Below are 23,980 nucleotides of genomic sequence, written 5' to 3'. Positions count from 1 at the left end.
TTGCGCTATGTGTCCATTGTCCAGACCCTTGGTCCCGAGCCCTATCGGAGAATTAATGGCATCCCCATAGGGAAATTAACCCCCTTTTCGCGCTTCTCATGGTGCAGCCACCACCCGAGCCTTTGTAACCGCAATGGTAACAAAGCTTCGTCGCCGCAGCTGTCAAGGAAACGTCTGGACCAAAGACAATTCAGCGGCCTGCTTCCATTGTGGGGCCGTCCGCTCCGTAGTCGGCTATCGGGCTTCAATGTTTCGTGTTGGAACCGGGACGTGGTGCGGGCACTGCGGGGCGTATATTGGACGCTAGACCTGATCCGGCGCCCGTCGCCTTCAATGGGTGGTGCCGAGGCGGACCAGACCCGTCCTGGACTTGCAGTGGTTCGGGCATGGCTGCAGCCCTTTACACGAATTGATCTCATCACCCAAGACCATCCCCCCCCCTTCATTATCCTTTATCGACGTTATTGGCAATTAGCAATACGAGAAACGCCATAACTGGCGAGTCTATCCTCCATTTCATTGCCTTTCAGCCGCTGTCCCAACAAGCCCGAACCAGGCGCCCTTTCGACGCTGGTCCATTTAATCACGTGAAGCGCCGCGTGAGGAAAGGAAAACGGAATCCACCGTCTCTTCACCCGTCCGTCTTGCGCAATTCTTGGCTAACGAGGCTGACGAGGCTATCGAGCCGCATCCCTTCGTATTCTTCTCCCGTGGTGTCCGCCAATGTCTCGGGCTGCCCAGCCAGATCTGCAGCCAAGTGCTAGTCTAGCTGCCACCGACGCCTCCCTCTCACCGTCCCAGGCCGCAACCCTCCTCGCCTCCTTCACCAACTTCCTCACCGTTGCGCTGCACTCCATCCTCTACCACCGGAAGCTCTACCCGGCCGCTACGTTTCTCACAGCCCGCGCCTACAACCTGCCGGTTCACCAGTCTCGACACCCCGGAGTCTGCGCCTGGGTGCGGGACGCCGTCGCCGCCGTCGCCTCGCAGGTCCGGGCTGGCTCTGCGCGGCAGGTCGCCCTCGTCATCCACGCACCCGCCAGCTTCGACGTCGTCGAGCGCTGGATATTCGACCTGCAGTCGTTTCCCGCCGCCTGGGGCGACAGGGACACGACCCCCGCGCCGCCCGCCGATATCAACCATGCCGGCCGGGATCCCGCCGCGGCTGACGAGCCCGTCAACTGGACCGATGTGAACGAGGCACTACGGGGGGCCTTGAGCAGGATTTCTCAGGTCGCTCAGAGCAGACCACATCTCCCCGAGGCCTGTACATTTACAATGGGCGTCGAACTGCGCGACCAGGCTCTGCCACCAATTCAGGTAATTCCCCCCCCCCCTTCCACCCCTTTTTTCTCGTATCTGTTCCACCGGGTGGTTGTTTTGATTCTCCAGGCTTTCCCGCTCTCTGCCACACGATGCGCCCCTGGCCGTCCGTTGGATCCTACTAACAATGGTTCTGAACCACTAGCACCCACAACTTTGGATTCCCGCGCAGGCTGATCTCCAAATACCATCCGAGACCAGGCTAGAACCAGGCCGGGCCGTCAGAGGCACAGCCACCGCGCCGATTCGCTCTGTGCAAGCAGGGCCCCTGTACTTTGAATGCTGGGTTGAGCAAGCAAAGCTTCCGCCCAGCACTACTTCTCCCGAGGCACCCTCACGTTCGCCTACATTTGACAGCAGTGAAGGTCAACCAGACGCTACAACATCTTTCAGTTTGTAATTCTTCTTCTTGTCATAGTATTTCATGATACCTCGAGAATTATACATGGATCAAGAGAAAGCCCCTTGATGCGGAGCAGCCTTTATTTGCGCTCATATTCTTTCCGTGGACGCGTCATCCCGCCTGCCCTTCCATCTTGCGCCGCTTCGGTTAATAATCGTCGTAGTATACACAAAACGTCTTGTCAGTTACATCACAGTCCACACGTTATGCCAATTTCGGACATGAATTCTCCGTCGATAGCCTCATTTCTTCACGCCATCCTGCGCCTGACAAAGCCAAGAACACGTCCGAGGCGCAAGAATACTTAGTCTGCTCCTCTCAACATGGCTTTCAGGCTCACCATTTCCCTCTTGAGGCGAGCATTCTCCTTCTTCACCCTCGCCGTCTCCTCCCCTTGCTCCTTCAGCTTGGCCACCAGCTCCTCCTTGTCATCCCTGCCTTTGCCTCTCACGGCCTTGATAATTTTGCCCAACTCGCCGTTAAACTTTTCGTAAAGCAATTCATTTTCCGCCACCACCTCTTTGTGAAGCTGGTCGATAGCGCGTAACTTAGCCTCTGTACTCTTCATCGTAGTATCTAGTTCCTTCTGCGTTGTGGCCTGCTGTTCACGCAACTCTCTCATCATGACTCCGATCCGATCCTCTAGTTCCTTTAGCGAGGCAGTGAACCCAGACATGTCCGTCTGAGATCTGGGTGACCGAGCATCGTTCACCCGAGCCATTTCGTCCCCAATATTGGACAATTCGCTTTTCAGCGAGGAATCAACCTCCTGGGCGAATTGCTTCTCAGATTGAAGCCGCTCTCTAAGTTTTTGCGGCGAGTGGAGCCGGAGGCGTTGAGCATTAGATCGCGTCGGACTCCCGGGGCGAGTTGCGAAGTCGGCACCAGACGCCGACTTGGTAGGCCGAAGTGTAGGGATGCTAGATACCGACAGGGCTTTGGAGTGTCGGAAAATCTTGGATGGGGATTCCGGTAATTTGGACGAATTACCACCGGAGTGGTCGGATGCGTGGCTGACGACCTTTTTAGAGGAATCAGCGAGGTTTTCTTTTTCCTTTTGCCTGGAGGCGCGTAAGGCTTCAGCCGCGCTGGGACTGAGCGGGATCTTGGAATGGGGTGTCGATTTGGGGCTGGTAGGGTTGTTATTCATCTTGCCAGATGTTTGCTTCGTGCTTTGCAATGGCTGGAATGGCTGGTCGTCTAGCGTTGCGGCGGCCATCAGACTCTTGAGATCTGACAGCGAGCTTCGCCTCTTCTTTTTCGGGTTCTTCGTATTTGAGACCATTCTATCGGTAGGGGAGGGCTCGCCGATGGTGTCGAGTGGAAAATTATGACGGCGGGAGCTGGCTGGGCGCTGTGGTGTCTCAGCGAATGCACCTGCGATAGGGGGCATGTCTCGGGACATGGGACGCCGGTGCAGTTGCTTTGGTAGGCTGTTATCATCTATTGAGTGTGCTCTGTACAGCTTGCCGTGTGCGCCGCGTGATAAGCTGGACGTGTCGCCCGTAGCGGGATTCCTATGCTTGCTCAAGGTTCGCCATACCGATGGTCGCTCATCCTGTGAGTTCTGTCGAAGAAGGGCATTGAGCCCAAACTTGCGACGAAGTGACGACGCATTGGATGTGATTGAGCCCGTGTGAGCCTTGCCTTGTTGGTAGCCAGACGCAAGAGATTCGGAAACAGAAGAACCAAGACTAAAGCTCTGATGAGCACTTTGGTCTTCAAATATCTTATCGCAGTCTTCGACGAGTCGATCTAGTAAATTAATGTAGTTGTGAGCATCGCCATCAGTGACGAGAAGCTCAGCAAATGCCACAGTCAATGCGCCCCTGTCACTGTCGTTTCCACAGCCATCTAACAGGTCAGCCAGCAGCTTGATCACGGTGATGAAAGCTCGTCGATTTTGCGGTGCCATATCCCGGAAAAGATAATTCACAAAGTCGGCAAAATTCCCAGGGACTCTCTTGTTAGCTCTTTCAAGTAGAGTATCCATTGCTTGTATGGTCATGACAGGACCCATCTGGTCCGCCCAAGCAATATGCAGAAATTTCTCGAATGCGACGAATATGACTTCCGTGCCTATATCGGAGGCGACGTCGTATTCGAACGGGGATTCAATGAATCTGTTGTATATATCATTCACAGACAACTCATCAACAAGCGATCGATTTAGTAATGTACGACCAATTAGGGTGCCCTTTCGAGACTGAAGAGCCGCGGTAAAGCCGGTAAATGTTTGCTCTAGTCTGAACAGGGGATTCTCTGGTCGCTCGTCAGCGGTGTTGGGGCGGCTGTCCTTGCCTTTAATCGAACCAAACATGGAGTGAATGCTATTCGCTCGATGGAGTGATGGCTGCTGCTGGGGTTTCACGCCAGATACAATAACATCTGGCGTGTTGCTTGCGCTGCCGTTCCAGAGGCTGGAAAGGAGCTTTACAGGTGCTGCCGCAAGGAAGGATCGGCCTTTCTCAGCCCTTGTGGAGAAATTCAGTCCTCGTATTGTCTTGGTATAATAGGATACCATAGAAGCAGTCAAGTGGGTATTGCTAACATTGAATTGAGTGCTAAGTAGCTGGATGACTGTGGTTGATGGGTGAGTATGTGTCCAATTACCCCCCTTTGACAAAAAGTACTTACTGCGACGAGTCATGGTAGGGAGCAAGTCCTCCAAGTCGATGTCATCTTGAAACTGCTTCCCATTGAGACCGACAGTGAGCATCGAAACCCGCTTGAGGTTGTTGCTGGAAACATTGATCACTATCTCGACTCCGTAGTGGCCGAGCGGCGCTCCTTTTGTGCCTTTCTCGTGATCTACCACCACACGAATCGCGGCTGGTTCTCTTCGACCCTCGACTAGTTGATGGGCGCCTTCTTGAAAGACAGCCACATGCAGTCCCAGGTTACTATCCTGCATACGAACTGATCGGAGCGTCCAACAAGGGTTCTCTCGCTCAGTTTCTGAGAACCGTGCTTCAACCCGCGCCTTGACTACATCTTCGCCCCATTTGGCAGCCTTGCCTTCAAAAGCCTCCTGAAGCAAAAAGCACCGAGACGTGGGCGCCTTACTAATCTTGTACTCTCCGGCATGTGCGTCCTTCATATCTCTTGTCGAAGTCATCCACACTAACGAGCCATCTTCCGACTCAGTAAACCGCACGTCTGCAAGGCTATGCCAGCCCGTGAATGCGAATTCATACGACGCCGGACCACCGGCAGCATTCGTCATCGAAATCAGCAGCTCTGCAGCGGATGGCTTATCGATTTCCCGGAGCAAATCACGTCCTGTCATTGTGAACCCAATCTTTCTTAGTATAATGACGCAGTCTGTAAATAACAGGAAAACGCCAGAGTTGTCCAAGTCGCTCGTTCCACCTTGGAATGGAGATGTCAGTTCAATGAAATCGGCCGCGATTATAAGTCGGCCCTGCGGCTCCAAATCCCTTGGCCACGATTCAACCATATTTCGAAGTCTGTTGGCAACATGAGGCTGGTCCGGTAGCGGGTCGTCCATGGAACAAATATTGGTAATAATATCTCTGGCCTTCAGCATGGGCTGAAGCGCGGGATGCGTCATTGGTAAAGAGCCAACTATTTGATCAATAAGGAGGCTGTATCGAGGCAATCGCTGAACGGGTTCAATAAGAATAGACCTGACAGTCTGCTCGCCAGTTTGGTTTACCCTTTGCCTAAAGCTGGACTGTTGGTCAAGAAAAGAGTTGAGCAATGTAGGGAAGTGCTGGCTAGCCTTGATGTAATCCTGGTAGCTCTGGGTGAACTTTGGAAACCATTCATGAAATAATCTAGCCATGCTCAAGGCTCCACTGGGATCTTTTGCTCGAGCTGAACCTGAACTTTTCATGCTGCCTAAGGTCGATGTAGTTTGGTCCATGTCTCTGAGAGCCCCATCCTCGGTTTCATCCATAATCTTGCGAAGCTGGTCCACGAAGGCAGAATTCAGCTGTAGTATCTGATCTGCCGATTGGGGAAAGAGTCTTTCCAATTGTTCTTCTGAAGGACTGAGACTTCCCTCTGGCCTTGCCCTGGCACTTTCCCGAAAATGCTTGGCAATAGTATTCACCAATTCACGAAGCTTCATGACATATCTTTCCTCCGTGTCAACCAGCTCAGCTAGCTTCATGCGGAGCTCATATTTTTGGTCCTTAGTGAACGATCTCCCTCGGTTTAATGATGTGGGTTTCGATGGCGCGCGTCGTAGCCTGTTTGTTGGTAAAAACACCGGCTCGCCGAACAACTTGACAAGAGGTGTATATCCGCCATACTGTCTTAGCGTTGGGTCTATTATGTCATCTTCGTCGTCCGGCACTTCTTCCAAGTCGGCAGGTTGCAGAGGCACAATCGCGCCTGGCGGGAGAACAAGATCGAGATCCACGTTATTGACATGCTGCGTCTGAAGCGCATCCTGCAACGAGGCAATCACTTCGGCCGCGTTGTCACTTTTGACCATGGATGCGACCAAAGCGGCAGCATGTTGTTCGCCAAAGAGAGCCGAGGCGGTACCGGGGCGCTTCCCTCTCGTCGGATATAGATTCTTGAGATAGCCTTTGACTCCATCGGGGAGCTCTGAGAAATATTTGAACAGGCCAAAGGCCATGCCACGGAATACCTCGTCGACCTGAATCTCTCGGGGTAGATGATCGACGACTCCGTAAAAGGGCGAGCTCGGGGAGATGGTGATTCGAGGAAACGACTGAAACCCCGCAGACGACAGGATGTGTATTTGGACGCGAGAGGTGTTGAGGGTGTAGTTGGCCGTCGTCGAGGGCCCGTGGAATATGAGGACCGGGAGGTGACCGAGCAGCGGATCAGAGGCATGATACAGAGAAAGGGCGTCTGGCGAGAGCGCCAGGTCGTCCGTCACACGAACCATGGTCTGGTCAATGGGCCGCACTCATGGCCCTCGCCTTGGCTGACCTTCGGATGGTGTCTTGCGGCTGTGAACAAATATCTGATCGTCGAAGGCACCGGCAGGGAGACGCGATGGTCAGCGGGGTGATGAGCCAGGCTCGTCTCAATGGAGAGGACTCGGCGCAGCAGCGGGACTAGTGGGCCGTAAACATGGGGAGACGGCGCGAGTATGCAGAGCTGACGCAGGTCGTCTCGCGTAGCCAACCCCAAGTGTGTATCTGCCAAGATAGGCCTCCAATGCTGGGGAGGCGAGTGAATGAATGGATGATATCAAACACAAAAATGAAAAGCATTAAATAAGAACCATGCATCTAGTTTACATTGAAACGAGAGCACGGACATGCAAGGAATATGCAAGTCGTGAAACACCAATCTCTTCTTCACCCAGTGCCAATATCTGCGACAGATTCATGCAGAGTTGATGACCCAAGCGGCCAACAATCGGAGTGCCAGCGCCAGCAGCAGGAGCGATCATGGGATTGGTCCTTCCGTCTTGCGACAGACGCGGTTGACGCGTGGAGCCTAAAAATTATGATCGATGGTAAACAATGACATCGCCCGGTGGTCCATGGCGGCCACCATGAGCCGAGAGTGGGGCTGCGAGTCACCAGGGGTCAAGCTGTTGCTCACTCATTTCACCTCACCTCGCCACCGGAGCATTATCTGGGTGTTATACGGAGTACGGAGGACCCGTACGCAGGATCCTAGACAAACAGCATGATATAGCCTACCTACCAAGGTAGTATCATAAAGGTACCCCACAGTCCTCCACACTTGTCAGACATCGCGTCTCCTCCACATCCATCGCAATGTCTAGCCAGAGTCAGGGAATAAAACTCATGCACAACCCGGACAGCTCGGGATACCGTCTCCTTGAGCTTCCGCCTGATTTAGTCAACCTGCTCGAATCCGATACAGCACCAGTGTCAGTCCTATCCTCCCAAGTCGCTCGCAAGTTTCCCTCTAACCACTTCATGATAGTCTCACGCTCGAATCCTCTGACAGCTCAACTGTGCTTCGCACACCGAGTAAGACATACAACCTCCGCCAGAAAAACACATCCAACGGCCTGTTTCTCTTGGCACCACATTCTTCTTCGGATTTGCTCGACCAAGGACTTGATGTTATATCGATAATTCACGAGACAGTGGAGCTTGATGTTGTTCCTGAAATGCCTGCGGGACGGGATAAGCTTGCGGATACGGGAAGCAGGGGCAAGTGGCATGAAATGTTTGGAAAGGGACGGTGATTGCGAACTGTGAAAGGACTGTGAGAGGGAAAGAAATGTTGTGCTTTTACGCCGGCTGGCATTGGCTTGCGTTGAGTCTCGTTTGAGCCACATACGCTGTAGCGGAATTGCATTGTATCTTATACTAATAACTATATTTTACAAATAAGCTTTATTACGATTCATGGGTATGCGAGTCGAGGATCCAGTGGCCCCTTTTGAGCAGTTCTACACGAACCAACATGTCTCTTGGACCAGTTTCAGTGATGCTCAATAGTCAAGCCCCCATCGTCGCCAGCGTCATCCTCGTCATCCCCAACTGGAAAGAAACTCGACGTATGATGCTGCTCTTCTTCATGTTCTTCCTCATAACCTTCTGGAAGAAATCCGCCAGCCATGTCCTCATCTTGGGTTGCAGCCGCAGCATGTGCATGGGGTTTCGAGGCAACGTCTTTACTGTGTCCAAACACTGACACACTCTCATCAACCTCGCCGTACTCCTGTCGTATCCTCTCGACGATTCGCAGCCCCATGATAAATTTCCGCCACTGCCCCAAAGCAGCTTTGCGCCGTTTCTCATCCTCCTTTCTCCTGCGCTCTGCCTCGTCCTTTTCAAGTTCAGCCATGACCTCGTCGTGAAACTCCTCTGCAATGACAACGCCTTGAATAACGGGGACAGCCATTCGATGTCCAAACTCAAAGTCGACAACAGCCTCTGCATAGTCGATCTTGAGGCGTTTGCATACCTTCATCGCGCCTCGGAATGGAACATGCGCGGCGCCTTCGGGTAACATGTGCTCGACGAAGAGATCGATGTTCCTGAAAACTGGTTAGAACAAACGTATTCGGGAGTGTTGCAAATGATTATAACCTACCCGTACTCGTTTTTCGGAATAATGCCGTCCTTGATAGGAGGTGGAATAATCCAGTCCGTCTGCTCATAACTATACAACCCTTGCAAAGCCTTTTGCCCAGTGGCAGCCTCGGCCTCGAGAATTTCTCTCCGTCGATTGGTTGTTGCTGCGCGGTACGGAACTCGCTTCAGCGGCTGCTCTCCTGCAAGAGGAGCGCGCCCCTGTTTGTGCCACGTCTCTGCACTCTTGACCTGGAGAACATCTGATCGCAGGTAAACATCTTCCTCCTCTGCTTTGACCCCCTTCGCCTTATTCTTGAATTTTTTCACAGGTAGAGCGCCTCGTTTCAAAGCCTCTTCCCGCTTCAAGTGTCTTTCAAGGACGAATTCTTTAGATTGTTTGTAATACTGAAGAGTCTCTTCGCCCTCTTTTACCTCCTTCTTTTCCGGCCTTGCCGGCTTCAGGTCGTTTGAATCTTCATCGTCATCTATTTCGGTGATTGGATAAGCTTTTGTTCCTCTCCTGTATCCCGACATGGCAGACTTGAACCAGTCAAACTCTTCGTAACGCTTCACTTTTCCATGGCGGTTGTAAATTGGCACCTTTTCTATTGGCATTCGCACGCCCTTTGTCCTGCCAGGAACCACTTGCCTTTTCAGGTACCTGACCGTCACGTCCTTTGCCGTCCCGTCAGGAGAGTATCCGACAATATAAGCCGTGACCTGCCGAGCTTTCTCTGCCTTTTGACCCCGGGGCTCAAACGCCTCGGTGATTTCTCGATTCGTTGCGATGAGGCTCTTCACAATCGGATCAACAGACAGGTATTTGTTCGTTACTGGAGACAGAACCTCTGCCCAGTAATGGGGATATTCCAAATCTGAATCAAATTTGCTAACAGGTGTTTTGGACTTTTTTGGAGTTACCTGCATTACCACAACCGGTTCATCGTCTGTGTCAGTATACTCTCTTTGCAAATCATCTATTTCGTCTGAGGCGGTCTCCGTAGCGGCCGCGGCACGACTTGACTGCTGTCGCTTCGAACGAGTTGCTGCAGATTTGGCCTTTGTTTTGTTTGTCTTTTTACACTGGTTTCGTCGGTGGTCTTTGCGAGTTTTGCAATTTTCATATCCAGCTCTGCCAGCTCAGGCTCTAGATCCGCATCCTCCAAGCGGTTCCAGCCAAAGCCCAAGGGTTGTAAACTGGCAACCATCCTGGCCTCGAGTCCAAGACCTCGCAGTAGCCCAGTGAATAACTGCGCCCCGATATCCCTGCTTCCTTCGCATTTCATCGCACACTGCCGAAACTCATCTAGGCTTGCTACTCTTTCTCCAAAGCGACTGCAGTCAGCATATTCGTCCTTATATGCCTTTGTCAACCTGTCCAGCCTCTCCAATGCCATGTAGCCCCATTTTCTTAGCCCAGGAGCTGTGATCTTGAATCGTTGTTTCCACCAAGAGGCCAAAGATTGCATCAATCTGAACAGAGGATCGCCATGGCTCATATCAATGGCTCCTTCCTCTAGCCGTCTTGCTGCATCCCCCCAATCACGGGATTCCTGCTCCTTTCTTTTGAGTTTTGCACTTTTCTTGACTCTGCCAGTTGAGGACTCTGGCTGAGAAGGTCGTTTGGTGAGGCCCGAGTTCTGCCTCCAACGTTCTACCTCATCCCACATCTTAGGCGGCAGATGAGAAATCATTATTCCCTGCACTTCAGGATCACACAACCACGAATTTCGTACAGCATTGTGCCAAAGGAGGGAAAGAACATGAAGACAATGTGTGGCATTCCGCACCTTTCGCTCACGTTTTGACGGCCCTTTCTTATCCCCGAACACGTTTGTCAGTGACAGTCTCGTGTCTTTATTCAAGGTTAGCTCAAGGTCTCCGGATACAACTGGAACGATTGAATTGGATTGAGCTGGAGCCTCGACATCTTCGAATTCAAAGTCTTCGTCATCGTCATCCGAGACATTTGGATTGACCTTGGGTCGCTTTGCAAGGGGCACATCCTCGAAATCCTCATCGGAAAATGAAGATAAAGAGCTATCAGTATCATCGCCAACACTCTGGAATAAGGATTCAGAAGTCTTTGCCGAGGCCGGCGTCGCGACCGCATCCAAGTCATCGTACAGCGTAGACTTCCGCTTGCTGGGCTTGGCCGTTTGCTTTGCGCCCGCTCCAGATTTGAACTCCTCACTACCAGGGGACCCACGCAGTCGCTTGCGAGGAACATGAGGAGGCATTTCGATGCGAGTTTCCAAAGAAATGCATTCTAAGTCTGGAAGCGAATATAATCGATGCGGGTTTACGATTTCACACGAAGCAGATGCATTCCGTCATTCCGTCGCGGTTCGCGCTAAATCACGAGAGCACGTGATGCACTTAAGCTTGCACTAGACTGTGTGCCAGGCCTTGTCATCATTTCGTCGGCCTGACATGTATTCTAATAATGAACTGTCTCATGATAAATAGCATGTACGAACTAGCTCTGGGTATCGCTCCTCTTCAAACCCTCCGGCAGCATTATGTCATGTCACCAAGTGCTGCTCACATTTCTATCAAGTCCGCCGGTGCTCCAACTCCCCTCAACAAAATGACAGTGTTCCCGCTCTGCAATGCCGCTCCAATCTTTTCGCCGTAATCTAGGATTCTTCCTCCTTCAACATGAAATACACGCAATTTATCCTTTTCGTCGGAGCTCTGGTTGTTCACATTTTGGACTTGTAAACCAGTCGCAGCCTGGTCTAGTAAGCGGCCAACAACCCAGTCCTTGGAGAAGAAGAAATCGCCCTTGGGCAATTTGGCCTTGGCAGTTTCTGCCTCCGCCTCAACGTAGAGATAGATGCGCTTCTCCTCTGCAATTTTCTTGTCGCCCTTGGCGGTCTCCTTGAGCTTCTTTGTAGCCACTATTCGAGCAGCAGCTGAGCTAGGTTTCGGTTTCGGTAGCGCTCTTCCTGCCTGTTCCTTCCTGGCCGATCCCCAAGCCCTCAGCCTGTCGAGTGCTGACCGAGTCTTTTGCGCGACATCGATTTGCATTGGTCGGGCTCCAATAGGTACCAAGTTCTTGCAGTTGTGATCCTCCTTTAATCGATGCTTCAAGCAGTAATCGCGATTGCAAGAATCGCAGTGCACTCCGGGGGTCAAAGACGTCCCGACAACAGTCTTGCATTCTGGTGACGAGCAAGGCTTTTCGGACACCTTATCCCGTAGAGTCTTCCCTTGGCCAATGGAAGGCTTGGCCAAGTTGGCCTGTCTCTTCCGCTCTGCCCATGCTCCGGGGTTCGCACATTTGTGTGACGACTCTGTTCTATGATCTAGACAAAAAGTCTTGGTGCAGGACTGGCAAAGAAAGGGCAAAAAGTCGAGCTGGTTGCAGTATTCGTACTGGCAATGCTTGCCGACTAGCGCAGCGTCGGCTTTGTCTCTCATGATGTAGCTCGTTTCCTGAGCAGCGGAACCTGACGGTGACGACATGATGGCAGGGGAGAAACAATCAATAAATATATACAGATAGAAGGAGCTTAGGTGATGCGTGGCCAGGCAGAATAGAGCGTCGTCAAGGCTCTAGACTTGGTGGCGGCAGAAAGCTCAATGTTCAGAGCGTTGACTAAAGCTGAGGTTCAGCGGCGAAAGAAGCCTCTGGAAGCCGCGATAGGCCAAGCCGCCTGGCGCTTACGTACTGGAGCATGCGCCTCAACCACCAAAAGCTTCGACCTTGGTCAATCCAAATCCGAGTTGGCAGCAATATCACTAGCATGGGCAATTTGAAAAAGAGAATATGACTCGAGTATTTACAACACCCATTTGCCGGTGCTACGCGGGTTTGCGCTCCGTGCATGTCGGGCGAGGGTACGTGTTTCACTGACAGCAACCGCTCACTACTATATCCACGAGTTACAACCACACACAAGAAGCTATTCTGGTACCAGAGTCCATCAAATCAGGCATGTATCAGGTTGGGTTAATTTAACTTAGTATATGTACAGTAATTTGGTTTAGCGCAGCATGAAAGAGTAGAGCACGAGCATCCTACCAAACGCCAAAAAAGAAGCCCTCACTCATCGCAGAATCGTTGCATCATTCCCTCTTCGGCTTGATCGGTTTATTAAGCATATCCTCCCGTCCTGTAGACGGCGCGGATCCCACATACTTCTGACCGCCAACAGCCTCGAAACCCTTGTGGAATACCCATTCCACGGCGTTTTCAACCGGCTCATCGAAGAGCCGGGGTAGGAAGGGAACAACAGACAGGCCCAGGCCGATAGGTCCCCAGGTGCGAATAGTGGCGTTCTTCACATTCTTCAGAGCCCTTCCAGAATATCTCACGACACTGTGGATGGTAAATGCGGGAAGCCCCATACTAGCAATACTTTGGAAGATTGCTCTTTGGACCATGACAGTTCGCCAGTCTTCCAAGGGACTAACGACACCGGGCTCAAGCTTTAAAGCATCCTCAGCTGGTAGCCCGGTGACTTTCTCCTGGTGAGGTGATAGGCGAAGCTGCGGGTTCAGCACACGCTGGTTATGCCAATACGCCCGGTATCCTTCATGGGACACGTCTCCTAGAATATAAAGCCAAGAGATACCATATGCAGCACGGACGACTCGCGGATGTGCCACGGGCCGGAATGATTCTCCAATATCGGATGTATAGGCAACGTAGCGATGCGCAGAGAGAAGAATGGTTCGGAACCTGCTAGCATAGGCAGCATATCGTAGCTTGGTGTCGGTAGTCGGCGGGGCACTGTACAGTGATTAGCATGTACATGGTGGCAAGAAGGCCGGATTCCATGTGCTTACTATCCATCGATAACATCATCGAAAAACCGGCTGTCTTGGTCTGACTTGTCAACGATGTTTTGAAGTCGTTTGGGCAGCTTTTCTCGTGCTGGAAGCTTGTCTGGGTCGAAAGCTTGCTTCTGCTGTTCGGCGTTGGCGTCTGGCGATGGCTCAGCTTTGGGCTCCTTGGGCTCCTTGGGCTCCTTTGGTTTTCCCCACCAAGACATAACGGAAGATGCAATGGAATTTTCACTGTTTTGAGGTGAGAATTTTTGTTTCGTACGAGCTTCCGAACAGAAATTAAAGTCGTGAAACTCTCCCACACGTCGAGTTTGGTGATTGTTAATGGAGGGTGCGACCGGGATCACCCGCGAGGCTGGCCCAATGGATTCTGGAAGTGACGTCGTATCATTTCCCACACTCCGTGCCGCCGATACAGCTGCCACGTAGCCGGCATTTATCCGGCTCCCGAATTGTTTTCATCAAATCCTCGAAGCGCAATTCACCAATAGCTCTATTACTGCTCACCATCACCAATTCACGCCACTCAACCTCTCATCACACAATTCTAAAGTCACAATGGCCGGTGTTGCTACCTACAACATTGCTGGCCGACAGGTCGGCGGTCACTACGTTCGTTTGTCCCCAACCTACGACTCTGAGCATCGTCGACTTGGAACCGTTGAACTAACCTGGCTCACAGCTGGCCATGGGCATCCTCGGAAGCCTTTTCGGCGGCGCTTACTATGCCACCTCTGGCCCCAAGAAACCCGCCGCTGCGGCGACTCCCCCGATCAATGCCTCCAGCCCCGACGAGGCTGACTTCATCAAGTGCGTTATTTCGTCCGGGCGGCCCAGAAGACTCGGTGGCTAATCATGGTTACAGGAAGTTCATGGAGGAGCAGGAGAAGAAGCAGTAAAAGGGAAGCAGTAGTAAAGGCGAGCGGAATGCTGTCCCACACGAACCGTGTACATAATGCACTGTATAGGTTGACGTTTTAGAATTGATTGGCGCAGTTTGCAAATTGCGCATTGGAACTTCTTATGCTTGGTTAATGCGGCCTACATGCAAGGAGCAGCATTTAATATTGTACATGCTAACGGATTCCTGAGTACCGAGGCGACCGCCTTTTGGCCTTCGCTGGTCAGCGTGGGTGCAGCAACTACCCAGGTACTCTCATCCAGTTCCGTGACGTGTCAAGCTAGACATTTGGGCAAGTTTCGCGAGCTGGTAAACGTTGGTATATGCCAAGGCGGCGTTGAGCTGCTTCACATGCGCACTCCCCCTGGACACATGCTGTGACTGTCGAGACTAGAGGCACGTACACCAGCAGGGACGTCGGATTGCGCCTGTGGTGATCTCATGGAGTGACATCTTAAAATGATTCGTTCGGTATACATTGACGCTCGAAAACTGATGATCAGATACGACGTCCCCAATAGTGACTCGGTCGGGATCATGCGGCTTTGCGGCGATTTATTGTCGAGTCCGGGAGACGCAGAAACAGTGCCTTTGCTTCTATTACTTGGTGCGCTGAACAAAACATGACGACAGTCTCCCGACTTCAACTCAACAATTATGAGTACCCCGCTTCAGTTCGTCAGCGAACTCGTTAGTCTGACATGCGGTAAGCGTATCGTGCAACCAGCCCTCCTGTTTAGCAAGTTGCCGGCGAGACGGACTGTTGCGACAGGTGCGGAAACACACCAGGTAGATTATTTTGTGCCTTGTGATGGTCACCCGAAATGTCATTCCCCTCTAGTCCCTATGCCGGCTTCGTCATCAGTGGCTGTCGTGTTGCAAGTGGCAGTTGGGAGGTGCATGTCAAGGGACAGCACTTGCCCCCATCACCCTTGGTCAGCTGCCGTGTGATGCAGAAAATCTATAATCTTTGACTATCACTCAAGTCTTCTAAGGGTATGTCCGACTCTATCCTTTTGTAACCTTTCTTTCTATGACTCTTGACCGCGTGCCTGACCCCCAATGCCAACAACACCACAAATCCTATAACCGCTGTACCAGATACCCATTTCCTCCACCCGCGTAGACAGCAAGGGTACCAAGACATAAAGATGCCAACAGCCCACTGTAGCCACGGCTTCCTCTCGCGTTGGTCGGGAAATAGTCCCTTGCGCACAAGGTGCTTCACAATCGGGCCCTGTGGCCCCGATACAAACCGCTTTAGGCCAAAGTAAGGAACCGTCTTTTGGAGAGGATGGTCATCTGGATATTGGGCATCGCCCCAAATGCCGGTGAAGTAGAAGAAAGAGGTGAGATCAGGCGTGGCGGGGAGAGCGGGCGCAGAAGGAAACAGGCGCGTTAAAGTGAAATTGCTAGGTTCGAGATGGTAAAAGTATGCCGAGAGGGTCGGGTCCCAAAGCTGGCCGGCATCGCAGTAATCCACCAATACTGTATCATGAATTTGATCACTACAAGGGGGTCATTAGAACTAGGCGTTGCCAGAGAGATGGGGAATAGCCTTGGGCCGCGGAGAGGGAGTGCCACCAACCCGGATGATGCATAGTTTGCGTGTGAGCCGTATGCGCTGAAAACAAGAGGCTACAGAATATAGTTAGACGAGACCCCGTCAAGCTTGCAGGCCGCCACAGTTTACGCACCCGCCCGTCCTTCATGGAAAGGTCTGCATGATCCCAAGCATACGCAGCGCCGCCCGAGTGTTGACTGTAGTAGATGCCGTTGGGCTTTCCATCGCGGAAGCGGACCATGTTATGCTCCCTTTTGGAATGACTGATCAGAGCAGGCTCGCGAAGTATATAGACAGAAGGGAAGCTCACCAGTCCCCGACATGATCTCCAAAATGCATGCCGTGCTCAGTGTCCTTTATTAAGCGGTTAAGCGGCTCCAATACCTGTGTAATATTCGCGCCTCGGTCGTACGAGTAGAAATAGAAAAAGAAAGCATCCACGTCTCGGGGGCTCTGTTCAACAAGAATCACAACACAGGGGGTAGCGTTCACGATCCTACCCGACTCATCGGGGAGTTGGCCGAAGAGCCAGTCAGGCAAAGCTGTGACATCGTCATTGGATGTCAGGGCCACCTGTCCGCTACTCACGTTATTCAGCAGAGCGAGATTGTCCAGGTCGAGATCCGGCAGGTCAGAGATGGGCTTTTGATTAGCCGTGGGCGTTGTGTGACGGATATGTTGGAGAAGGTCTGCGGGCCGGAACGGGTCCTCCGAGTGTAACCAGACAAGCGGCGCTGTTTTCATGGATTTCAATCGTTAGCCTCAATTCGAACGCAGCCAAGCAAGGGCAGAGGGCAACAGCACGGATACACTGAGCATGGATTGATTGAGACATTGCCCTGGCTCATGATTAGGTGGACTCATACCATAGCGCTTGACATAATCCGGCACGGGGCGGTTTGGATCGCCAAGGATCGACGAGGCCGACTTTTGGACGATGGGCTCTGAAAGCACCAACAGACACCGCGAAGCAATGACTAGAATGATGTTCAGATAGCAGAGCCGCGTAGCAGAGAAGCGTTGATGGGCCATGTGCGGGCGGACTGCAGCCGACACCTCAAATTGAGGAGTGTGCGGTTTTTCGAGCTTCCGAGTACGCAGCAGGTGAGTGAAGCGAAGCTGGGAAATAAGTTGTCCATGTGCAGATTTATCATGGCCAGGCCGAGGAATCTTCAGCTTGCACAGCCCGTCTCCGGGACAGACACCTGGAGGCACCGGCTCCTTGTTCCGGCCCCCTGGTCATGAAGTGCCAAATATTGCGAATGTCTTGCTCCGCCGCGATTCAGCCTTCCGGCTAGCCGCCGCTGCTGCCAAGCGCAACAAGCGACGTACCCAAACGAGGCACGTGCAAGAGCTCTCGTTTCCACCGAGTGCCCTGGTAGTAGCTATTTCTGGGACAGAACAAGACAACAGACCTGGACATGTTTACCAAGTCGACTTCATCAATATCACCACCACAGCTTGCGACCATTATTTTCATCACTTGTTTCTTGCCTGGAGAAGACATGTTGCATTCCATGTCTGTGCAATCTCGGTACCCTGTGGTTCAAACAAATACTACTACCTAGGTAGGTATGCACCCATCAATGATGTCTTGGGTCTTGGAAATGTCTGGTCAGCAACACCGGCGTGACTCCTCTCAGGTGCCCGTCAAGCCGCCGTTAAGAGTCCGGTTCCCCTTCCACGACTTGGCAAGTTACTCAGCGCTTCCATTTTACAACCAGTCATTGAATCCGCACGATATTCATTCCCCTTCGTCTCCCCATATAGTAATAGTACTGTGTGCAATCGGGGACGCAGCATCGCCAAGAACCGCCACCAAGCATGCTCACTATCCGCCCGGCTACACCCGCCGATGCGCCCCTGCTCCCCGCTGTAGAACAATCCGCCGGCCAAGCTTTTCGCCAGATTTATGACCTCGCATGGGTTGCCGACGATTCCGGTCAATCGGTAAAGCGCCACCTCACCCTCATTGCGCAGGGCGTCGCTTGGGTGGCGCTCGAAACTGACCTAACCCACCAAGAGGTCCTAGTTGGTTTCTTAAACGGCGAAATCCTCGATGGCAATCTACATATCTGGGAAGTGTCAGTGGACAAAGACCATCAGGGCAAGGGGATCGGCCGAGCCTTGATGGCTCAGGCAAAGAAGTGGGCAGCTGAGCAACAGCTTCCGTTTGTGACATTAACAACATTTCGCAATGTCCCGTGGAACGAGAGGTTTTACAAGTCAATTGGATTTGTTACACTAGACGACGGTGAAGTGACGGCTGCTTTGAGAAGGGTGTTGGATGCTGAGGTCAGAGACGGGTTGCCGGCTGAGAGGAGGTGTGCGATGAGACTGTCGCTGCAATGACGACAGGAGGGCCTTGACAGTCATAATTAGCTTGCGGATTTGCCATGATGCGGTGGGCACTGTGCAATAATTATTACCGCTAGCCCCAGGTCTCCTTAATCGACCCGGAATGAGCACAACGGACTACGGGCGGCCCTTGTCCAACCCTGGGGAGCGATGACCGACCCTCTTCACGACTAGGAGGATGCTCCATCGGTTCGCGAGGGAGCCAGGTAAGCATATCTCGAACAAAAGATACGAAAATAAATCGCGCGGCCGCGATGCTCTCCACTTTTCTGTGTGATATTGTCATTCAATCTCCCTCTCATGCCGAGAATCAGCGGCATTTTTACTGTTGGTTATTTTGAGGGCCACTACGTTTTCAGAATGCCATTTCAGTCTTGGTGGTCAATACAAAGCAGGCAGCAGACGTGTGGTTACGGTGTGGGTTAGTAGCTTGAAATGTCTCGGGCGAGCCATACGGTTGACTGTGATCCCCAACCGCTTTTGACAAGTAGTTGAAATGTACTGTCCAGCACCTGCCCGCGCATTTCTGAGTACAAAGTCGCCGGGTTATGGTCAGGACAAAGCTCTTCGTTAACAAGTTCCTGCCGAGGAATTGGAGATCCTGAGTTGGGCGGTAACTGCCAGGCTGACTTTTTAGCGAAGGAGAGCATTCCACTCCTCGACACCAAGGCCAGCCACCGAAGATGTGCCATAGACCATCCGAACGTCCTTTCGATGCTCCGGAGATGGTTGAGCATAAGAGAAAGGCAGAGCGATCTGAGATTCCAAGTTCCCTAAATGGCTGCCACGAGGCTGGTGAAGGAATTGATGACTAAGCTAAGCGCCAAGTAGTTACCACCTGCCGATTTGTGATGACGGACGCAGAACGTCGAACAGTCATTTTACCCATTGACATCAAAATAACACCAAAACCCCCAACCAGCACATCCACCGAGTATTTGCCCACCAAACTGGCAGCTGTCCTCCTGCATATACACATGCACACCAGACCTTCATCCTGAACATCACCCGCCCGCAACCTGCTGACAGCTTATGTATGCATATGGGCTAACTGACCAATTGGGCAATATAGCAGATGCCAGCGGCGAGCTCGGGAGAAGCTGTTGGTTGTGGGTGTTATAAAAGGCATCCTTTGCCATGGGAGCCGTTGAAGACGGGACTTCCTGCTGGTCTCGTGGCTCGCGGGCCTGTTGACTCGTTCGCCTTTCAGGCCGGCTTCCGCCAGTGATCATCAGGGAGGGCCTAGGTTGTCACCATCGGATTCCGAGCTTGCAGTTCCGGTAGCTGTCGGTATCTGCAATATTGAGGGCTAGCTATCCAGAGAGCCCGCCAGGATCCTGGAAGACCTGATTTCTTAACTTCAAGCTGATATAGTAGGTTTTCGCCGCTCTCGTTGGTCCAGCCTAGCTAGGGGTGATTATCATTCACCATCGACCAGCATCACCATGCAAACAACTGTCAGTTCGTTATTCCCATGCTACCGAGTCCACACCACCGAGTTTCCCGACCCCTGTTACCAGAAAGGTGTTACGAGGCGTCTGTGGCGTCCAATGGGCCCACTGCCATCCCGACTCTTCCGGGCAAGACGAACTTTTCTGGCCGATATTCCATGTTCAAAGAATGTGGCCTCATGATCCCCGCTCGTAAACTTCCGGTGGCCGAAACTCGTGTTCTGGTGCTCTGGTAGTCAGAGACTCGATTACATAATCGAACAAGATTCATATTCAAACCCAAGAGGCCATGTGTCAAGTATAATATGAGTATACACCAATATATAAACACTGCCAGCCAGCAAAGTCGCGCCCAGTCTAAACCTTCATCTCGTCAAAGATGGCGACGGCCTCTTGTAATGCCCGCAATTTGGCAAACTGTACAGTTGGCTGGGTCGCCTTGTCCAGGTTTTAGGATGCCAATCTTTACTGTGCCCTGCCACTGATGACTGACTTGATGGCGGGGAGCTGCGCCGACACGGTATCATACAACACTTGGTTAAGAGGTGCGATATAAGCCAGGCCTGAATGCTTAACGGCGTAGTCCGCCAAGAGCGAACGGATGGCTTTCGAGCAGCCCAGCACAAGCTCACAGGCTACTTCAGATGTTGGATCATGCAAGGACGACTCATACTCTGGATACGTGGCGATGGTGATGGAGCATGTGTTGTCGCCAGGTCTGCGTGGTAGCCGCTGCCAAAGCTCCTCAGTCAGGAAGGGCATGAACCGGGACACGAGTCGCAAACCAGGTTCAAGTATAGAGTAGAGTGTGTCCATGGCCGAACGAGCTTCTTCCGGAGTTACATCTGACACGATGGACTTGGAATTCTCAATATAAATGTCGAATAATTCATCATACAAGTACCGGTAACCGATCTGGGTCGACCGTGAGAACTCGCACTCTCCGACTGCCTGGTTCATTTATTTTGCAGCAGTGTTCACCTTCATCAGGACCCATCTCTCTGCAAGGCTCTCCCATCCTCTCAAAGCGCTGTTCTCACGGGGAAAAAGTCGCGGCCAAGCTTGCCGAGGACATATTTGGTGGCCTGATGGATCTTATTACAGAATCTTCGGTAAGCCGTGCATCGTCTTGATATCGAAATTGACATCGCCGCCAGGCGGCTGGACGTAACTTGTGAGCGAGAACCGCAAGGCATCGGCTCCGACCTGAGGAATGCCTTGCGGGAAGGCCTTTTTTTGATACTTTTGGGCGTTATTGACTTCGCTTGGGGCGAGATTGCCGTGTAGCAGCCCTTGATGCAGATCGGCAACGCTGATGCCATCAAGTACGTCAACCGGTTCAATAACATTGCCTAGTGATTTTGACATTTTCCGGCCATGGCTATCGCGTATCAGGCCGTGGCAGAAGACGTCGGTAAAAGGGGACTTTGCCAGTCAATGTCATAGAGAACATGATCATGCGGCTTACCCAGAACTGTATAATGTCCCAACCTGTTCTCCAACGTTGTGTTCGGGAAGTATTCGAGATCTGACGTCTTGTCTGGCCAACCCAGCGCGCTAAACGGCCACAGCGCGGAGCTGAAGCAGGTATCTAACACGTCCTCGTCTCGCTTGAGGGTCGATTTCTTGCCGGGGAGCTTTTGCTCTACCTTTTCCCGAGCCTCACGTTCTGTTCTACCACAGACCCGGTAGTCATCATCACCATCATCATTTCCACCGTCTTCACCCTCGATACTGATCGATATGCCGGATCTGATGACCCCTCCACAATTGCCTTGACAGGCACCAGTCTTGCAGTTTTCGCATCCATTGCAAGTATTGTCGCCTCTGTAGCTCTGGTCGGATGACAAGTTCGCCGCTTTCAACCACTGCCATGGCAGGTCTCGTCAACGGCTTCATTCTCATCCACCATTGGGGTTTCAAAAGGGGCTTGACAACATCCCCTGAGCGGCCGCATATCGCAACCACCATATTGTTCGGCTCCTGTCTCGCGTTGAGGCAGAGTTTCTTGAGTTCCTCGATAACGCCGTATCTCGCATTAAATCTCTTCTCTCCGGCAAACGGGCCGGCGTTGCCATTCAGCGTACCATCCTCGTTCAGAATGTTAACTCAAGGGTAGACAAGGCCGTGGAGAGACGGCATGGCCAATGAACAAGTCTGTTGGCTCGGTATGAGGCCTTCCCAGTATAGCTGCACAAAGGTCTCAGTGACGGCTTTGGACAACTGCGGACTCATTGTGAAGGCTTCCCGCGGCCAGTCTACAGAGATGCCGAGTCTACGGGTCGTCTTGTTGATCGCTTGATGGTAGTCCCCTCGTCTGATCCTGACATGACTGTACGAATTCAGAACGACTAATATCTTTGCTTTTTGGACTTGTCATCTTTTGGGCGCCCGGCGAGCTGCTTCTCGACAATAGATTGGGTCGCAATGCCTGCATGGTCGCAGCCAGGGATATAGAGCGTTGAGAACGGTCGCACACGATGCCACCTTATGAGGGTGTCTTTTAACGAGAGTGCCAGAGCGTATCCGAGATGTAATCTGCCCGACACCTGCAGCCAGTGTTGTTATGATATGACCGTGCTATCAATACTTGCATGAAGAGGCCCATGTATTAGGCGGTGGGATATTAAGACTTCCATCCTTCTCTGTCTGTGGTTAAAAGGTCTCTGGTCCTCCCAGAAGCTATACCAAGGGGATTCGACGACATTAGGTCTTATTCAAAGTCGTCGGCTAGTGGTTTCAATATTTTTTCTCCCTGTCCAGCTAGCGTCTCCCGCGCTGGCAGGCGACATTTTAGCAACTTTTCAGGGTGGTTTCTACAATATTCAACGGCGTATCAAGTAATTGGAATTGATATCGCGCAATACGCGATGTGCGATACAGAAACCTCCATCACCAATCAGTCGACCTTGATGCTCAATTCAGATGCAAAACACATCAACTTCCCCTCTCGTTCATCTCGAGATATCTTGGCATACAGCGACGGCTGTGGCGCCGACACCTCACATCAAGTCGCCAACATGCTATTCCCGAGCTCTTTGACGACATGGGCAATTCCCTTTCATCCATCAGTGGCTCCTCGTCATTCCGTAAATGACGGGGACTGGAATATGCATAATCATCCTTGGGGGCAAATCGATATCTAGTGAATGTAGAATGGGTACCTCTTTTCACTTCAATGGGCCTTCAATTATGAAACTTCATCGTTGTCTACGTGGCAGAAAATTCCAAAGTCGACCATACAGGGAATATCAGGATATCTTCCTTGGTTGTATCTCCATCCTACAAACGCAATACCCTCCTTTTATCCTTGCATTATGTGTTTCTCTAAATAGACTCAAATGATTTCCCCCTACTCTCCCTACATGAATACGACATAAAAGAATGCATAGTTTGATATTTGTAGACTGGTTGTAGGAACATTTCAAATCAAAAGTCTTGATGGTAGGTTGGTATTGGGTCCAGCATCATTCGGGAGCCTCGAGCTATTTACACCATTTGGCATCACCGCTTCATGTTGTTCGTGCGGAGAGGAGAAGGCGATATCGTCAGCCATGTAGGAATACCAAGGGCCGTCACAGACTGAAAGTTTTGCACAATAGGTGATTGGGTAATTGAAGTCCATCTCCATTTTAATGCACGAGTTATCCGCTGCTAGCTTGAGAAAGTCCATCTGAATAGCGCATGAGGGGACATGAGATGAGAAATCACTCCAAGTCGTTTTGTTGAAAGCGCCACCTTTCGAATATATCGGCCTCGGCGGTGTAAGAATAAGAGCCCACCATGGGGACGCTCATAGCTCTCCCCGCGGGTGAATTCTTGCGTCCGGGCAAGTCAGCGTTGGCTCTTGTAACTATAGTTGCGGAATTCACTGTGCGGACATCGGCATCTCCAAGACGAGCTTGAATAGGATGCTTTGTAACATTGACAGAAATCGAGAAAGCACCCGAGGAACAACGGAACGGCGGGAACTCGGAGCTCCTCCCATGTACACTATGCACCGCAGTGCTGGTTGTTCGTTCATTGCAGCATCGAGACATGGACCAAATCACTCCGCAGTCACATCTCTCAAGGGAGGCGTAACTCGGATTGTTTGTCATGTCGGCGAAGTAGACAACGACTCGGGTTACTTGGATGGCCATAAGTATTCGCTGCCAAAGTGAAACCCGCCGG

The 23,980-nt window shown here is 51.9% G+C and overlaps 11 protein-coding genes across 12 annotated transcripts; 4 read left to right on the top strand and 7 right to left on the bottom strand.

The window, feature by feature from the left end:
- The first annotated feature begins 465 nt into the window (after positions 1-465).
- J3458_007002 (uncharacterized protein) lies at positions 466-1,820 on the top strand. The gene is made up of 2 exons (XM_066119153.1): positions 466-1,320; positions 1,469-1,820. Exons 1-2 carry the CDS (start codon positions 724-726, stop codon positions 1,721-1,723), a joined length of 852 nt encoding a protein of 283 aa, XP_065975789.1. The 5' UTR covers positions 466-723; the 3' UTR covers positions 1,724-1,820.
- Positions 1,345-6,953, bottom strand: J3458_007001 (uncharacterized protein). Its single transcript, XM_007808578.2, has 2 exons — positions 4,364-6,953; positions 1,345-4,306 (listed from the first exon to the last, which is right to left on the bottom strand). The coding sequence occupies exons 1-2, from the start codon at positions 6,612-6,614 to the stop codon at positions 2,031-2,033; spliced, it is 4,527 nt and encodes a 1,508-aa protein (XP_007806769.1). The 5' UTR covers positions 6,615-6,953; the 3' UTR covers positions 1,345-2,030.
- Positions 6,954-7,311: 358 nt separating this feature from the next.
- Positions 7,312-9,832, bottom strand: J3458_006999 (uncharacterized protein). Its single transcript, XM_007808580.2, has 2 exons — positions 8,756-9,832; positions 7,312-8,699 (listed from the first exon to the last, which is right to left on the bottom strand). Exons 1-2 carry the CDS (start codon positions 9,661-9,663, stop codon positions 8,141-8,143), a joined length of 1,467 nt encoding a protein of 488 aa, XP_007806771.2. The 5' UTR covers positions 9,664-9,832; the 3' UTR covers positions 7,312-8,140.
- On the top strand, positions 7,325-8,054 carry J3458_007000 (uncharacterized protein). Its single transcript, XM_007808579.2, has 2 exons — positions 7,325-7,577; positions 7,634-8,054. Exons 1-2 carry the CDS (start codon positions 7,462-7,464, stop codon positions 7,899-7,901), a joined length of 384 nt encoding a protein of 127 aa, XP_007806770.1. The 5' UTR covers positions 7,325-7,461; the 3' UTR covers positions 7,902-8,054.
- J3458_006998 (uncharacterized protein) lies at positions 9,714-11,002 on the bottom strand (the record flags this gene model as incomplete). Its single annotated transcript, XM_066119152.1, has 1 exon — positions 9,714-11,002. The coding sequence occupies exon 1, from the start codon at positions 10,974-10,976 to the stop codon at positions 9,714-9,716; it is 1,263 nt and encodes a 420-aa protein (XP_065975788.1). The 5' UTR covers positions 10,977-11,002.
- Positions 11,003-11,063: 61 nt separating this feature from the next.
- J3458_006997 (uncharacterized protein) lies at positions 11,064-12,306 on the bottom strand. The gene has a single exon (XM_007808581.2). The coding sequence runs from the start codon at positions 12,205-12,207 to the stop codon at positions 11,281-11,283; it is 927 nt and encodes a 308-aa protein (XP_007806772.1). The 5' UTR covers positions 12,208-12,306; the 3' UTR covers positions 11,064-11,280.
- Positions 12,307-12,549: 243 nt separating this feature from the next.
- J3458_006996 (uncharacterized protein) lies at positions 12,550-13,843 on the bottom strand. The gene is made up of 2 exons (XM_007808582.2): positions 13,534-13,843; positions 12,550-13,477 (listed from the first exon to the last, which is right to left on the bottom strand). The coding sequence occupies exons 1-2, from the start codon at positions 13,737-13,739 to the stop codon at positions 12,811-12,813; spliced, it is 873 nt and encodes a 290-aa protein (XP_007806773.2). The 5' UTR covers positions 13,740-13,843; the 3' UTR covers positions 12,550-12,810.
- A 176-nt stretch (positions 13,844-14,019) lies between these two features.
- J3458_006995 (uncharacterized protein) lies at positions 14,020-14,526 on the top strand. The gene is made up of 3 exons (XM_007808583.2): positions 14,020-14,145; positions 14,216-14,343; positions 14,399-14,526. The coding sequence occupies exons 1-3, from the start codon at positions 14,092-14,094 to the stop codon at positions 14,430-14,432; spliced, it is 216 nt and encodes a 71-aa protein (XP_007806774.1). The 5' UTR covers positions 14,020-14,091; the 3' UTR covers positions 14,433-14,526.
- A 614-nt stretch (positions 14,527-15,140) lies between these two features.
- On the bottom strand, positions 15,141-17,225 carry J3458_006994 (uncharacterized protein). 2 transcript variants are annotated; one of them, XM_066119150.1, is made up of 5 exons: positions 16,865-17,225; positions 16,309-16,732; positions 16,132-16,249; positions 16,023-16,072; positions 15,141-15,942 (listed from the first exon to the last, which is right to left on the bottom strand). In XM_066119150.1, exons 1-5 carry the CDS (start codon positions 17,028-17,030, stop codon positions 15,396-15,398), a joined length of 1,305 nt encoding a protein of 434 aa, XP_065975786.1. In that variant the 5' UTR covers positions 17,031-17,225; the 3' UTR covers positions 15,141-15,395. The 2 variants fall into 2 exon arrangements, with proteins under 2 accessions (XP_065975786.1, XP_065975787.1); XM_066119151.1 differs by having other exon boundaries at positions 16,023-16,249.
- A 597-nt stretch (positions 17,226-17,822) lies between these two features.
- J3458_006993 (uncharacterized protein) lies at positions 17,823-18,350 on the top strand (the record flags this gene model as incomplete). The annotated part of the gene is made up of 1 exon (XM_007808585.2): positions 17,823-18,350. One exon carries the CDS (start codon positions 17,823-17,825, stop codon positions 18,348-18,350), a length of 528 nt encoding a protein of 175 aa, XP_007806776.2.
- Positions 18,351-20,905: 2,555 nt separating this feature from the next.
- J3458_006992 (uncharacterized protein) lies at positions 20,906-21,617 on the bottom strand (the record flags this gene model as incomplete). Its single annotated transcript, XM_066119149.1, is given in 3 exon segments — positions 20,906-21,159; positions 21,276-21,481; positions 21,493-21,617. The coding sequence occupies 3 exon segments, from the start codon at positions 21,615-21,617 to the stop codon at positions 20,906-20,908; spliced, it is 585 nt and encodes a 194-aa protein (XP_065975785.1).
- Positions 21,618-23,980: the final 2,363 nt, after the last annotated feature.

This window comes from Metarhizium acridum (genome assembly GCF_019434415.1).
Source record: "Metarhizium acridum strain ARSEF 324 chromosome Unknown scaffold_72, whole genome shotgun sequence".
In the NCBI taxonomy this organism is placed as follows: Eukaryota; Fungi; Ascomycota; class Sordariomycetes; order Hypocreales; family Clavicipitaceae; genus Metarhizium; species Metarhizium acridum.
This window is presented reverse-complemented; position numbering and strand designations above follow the sequence as displayed.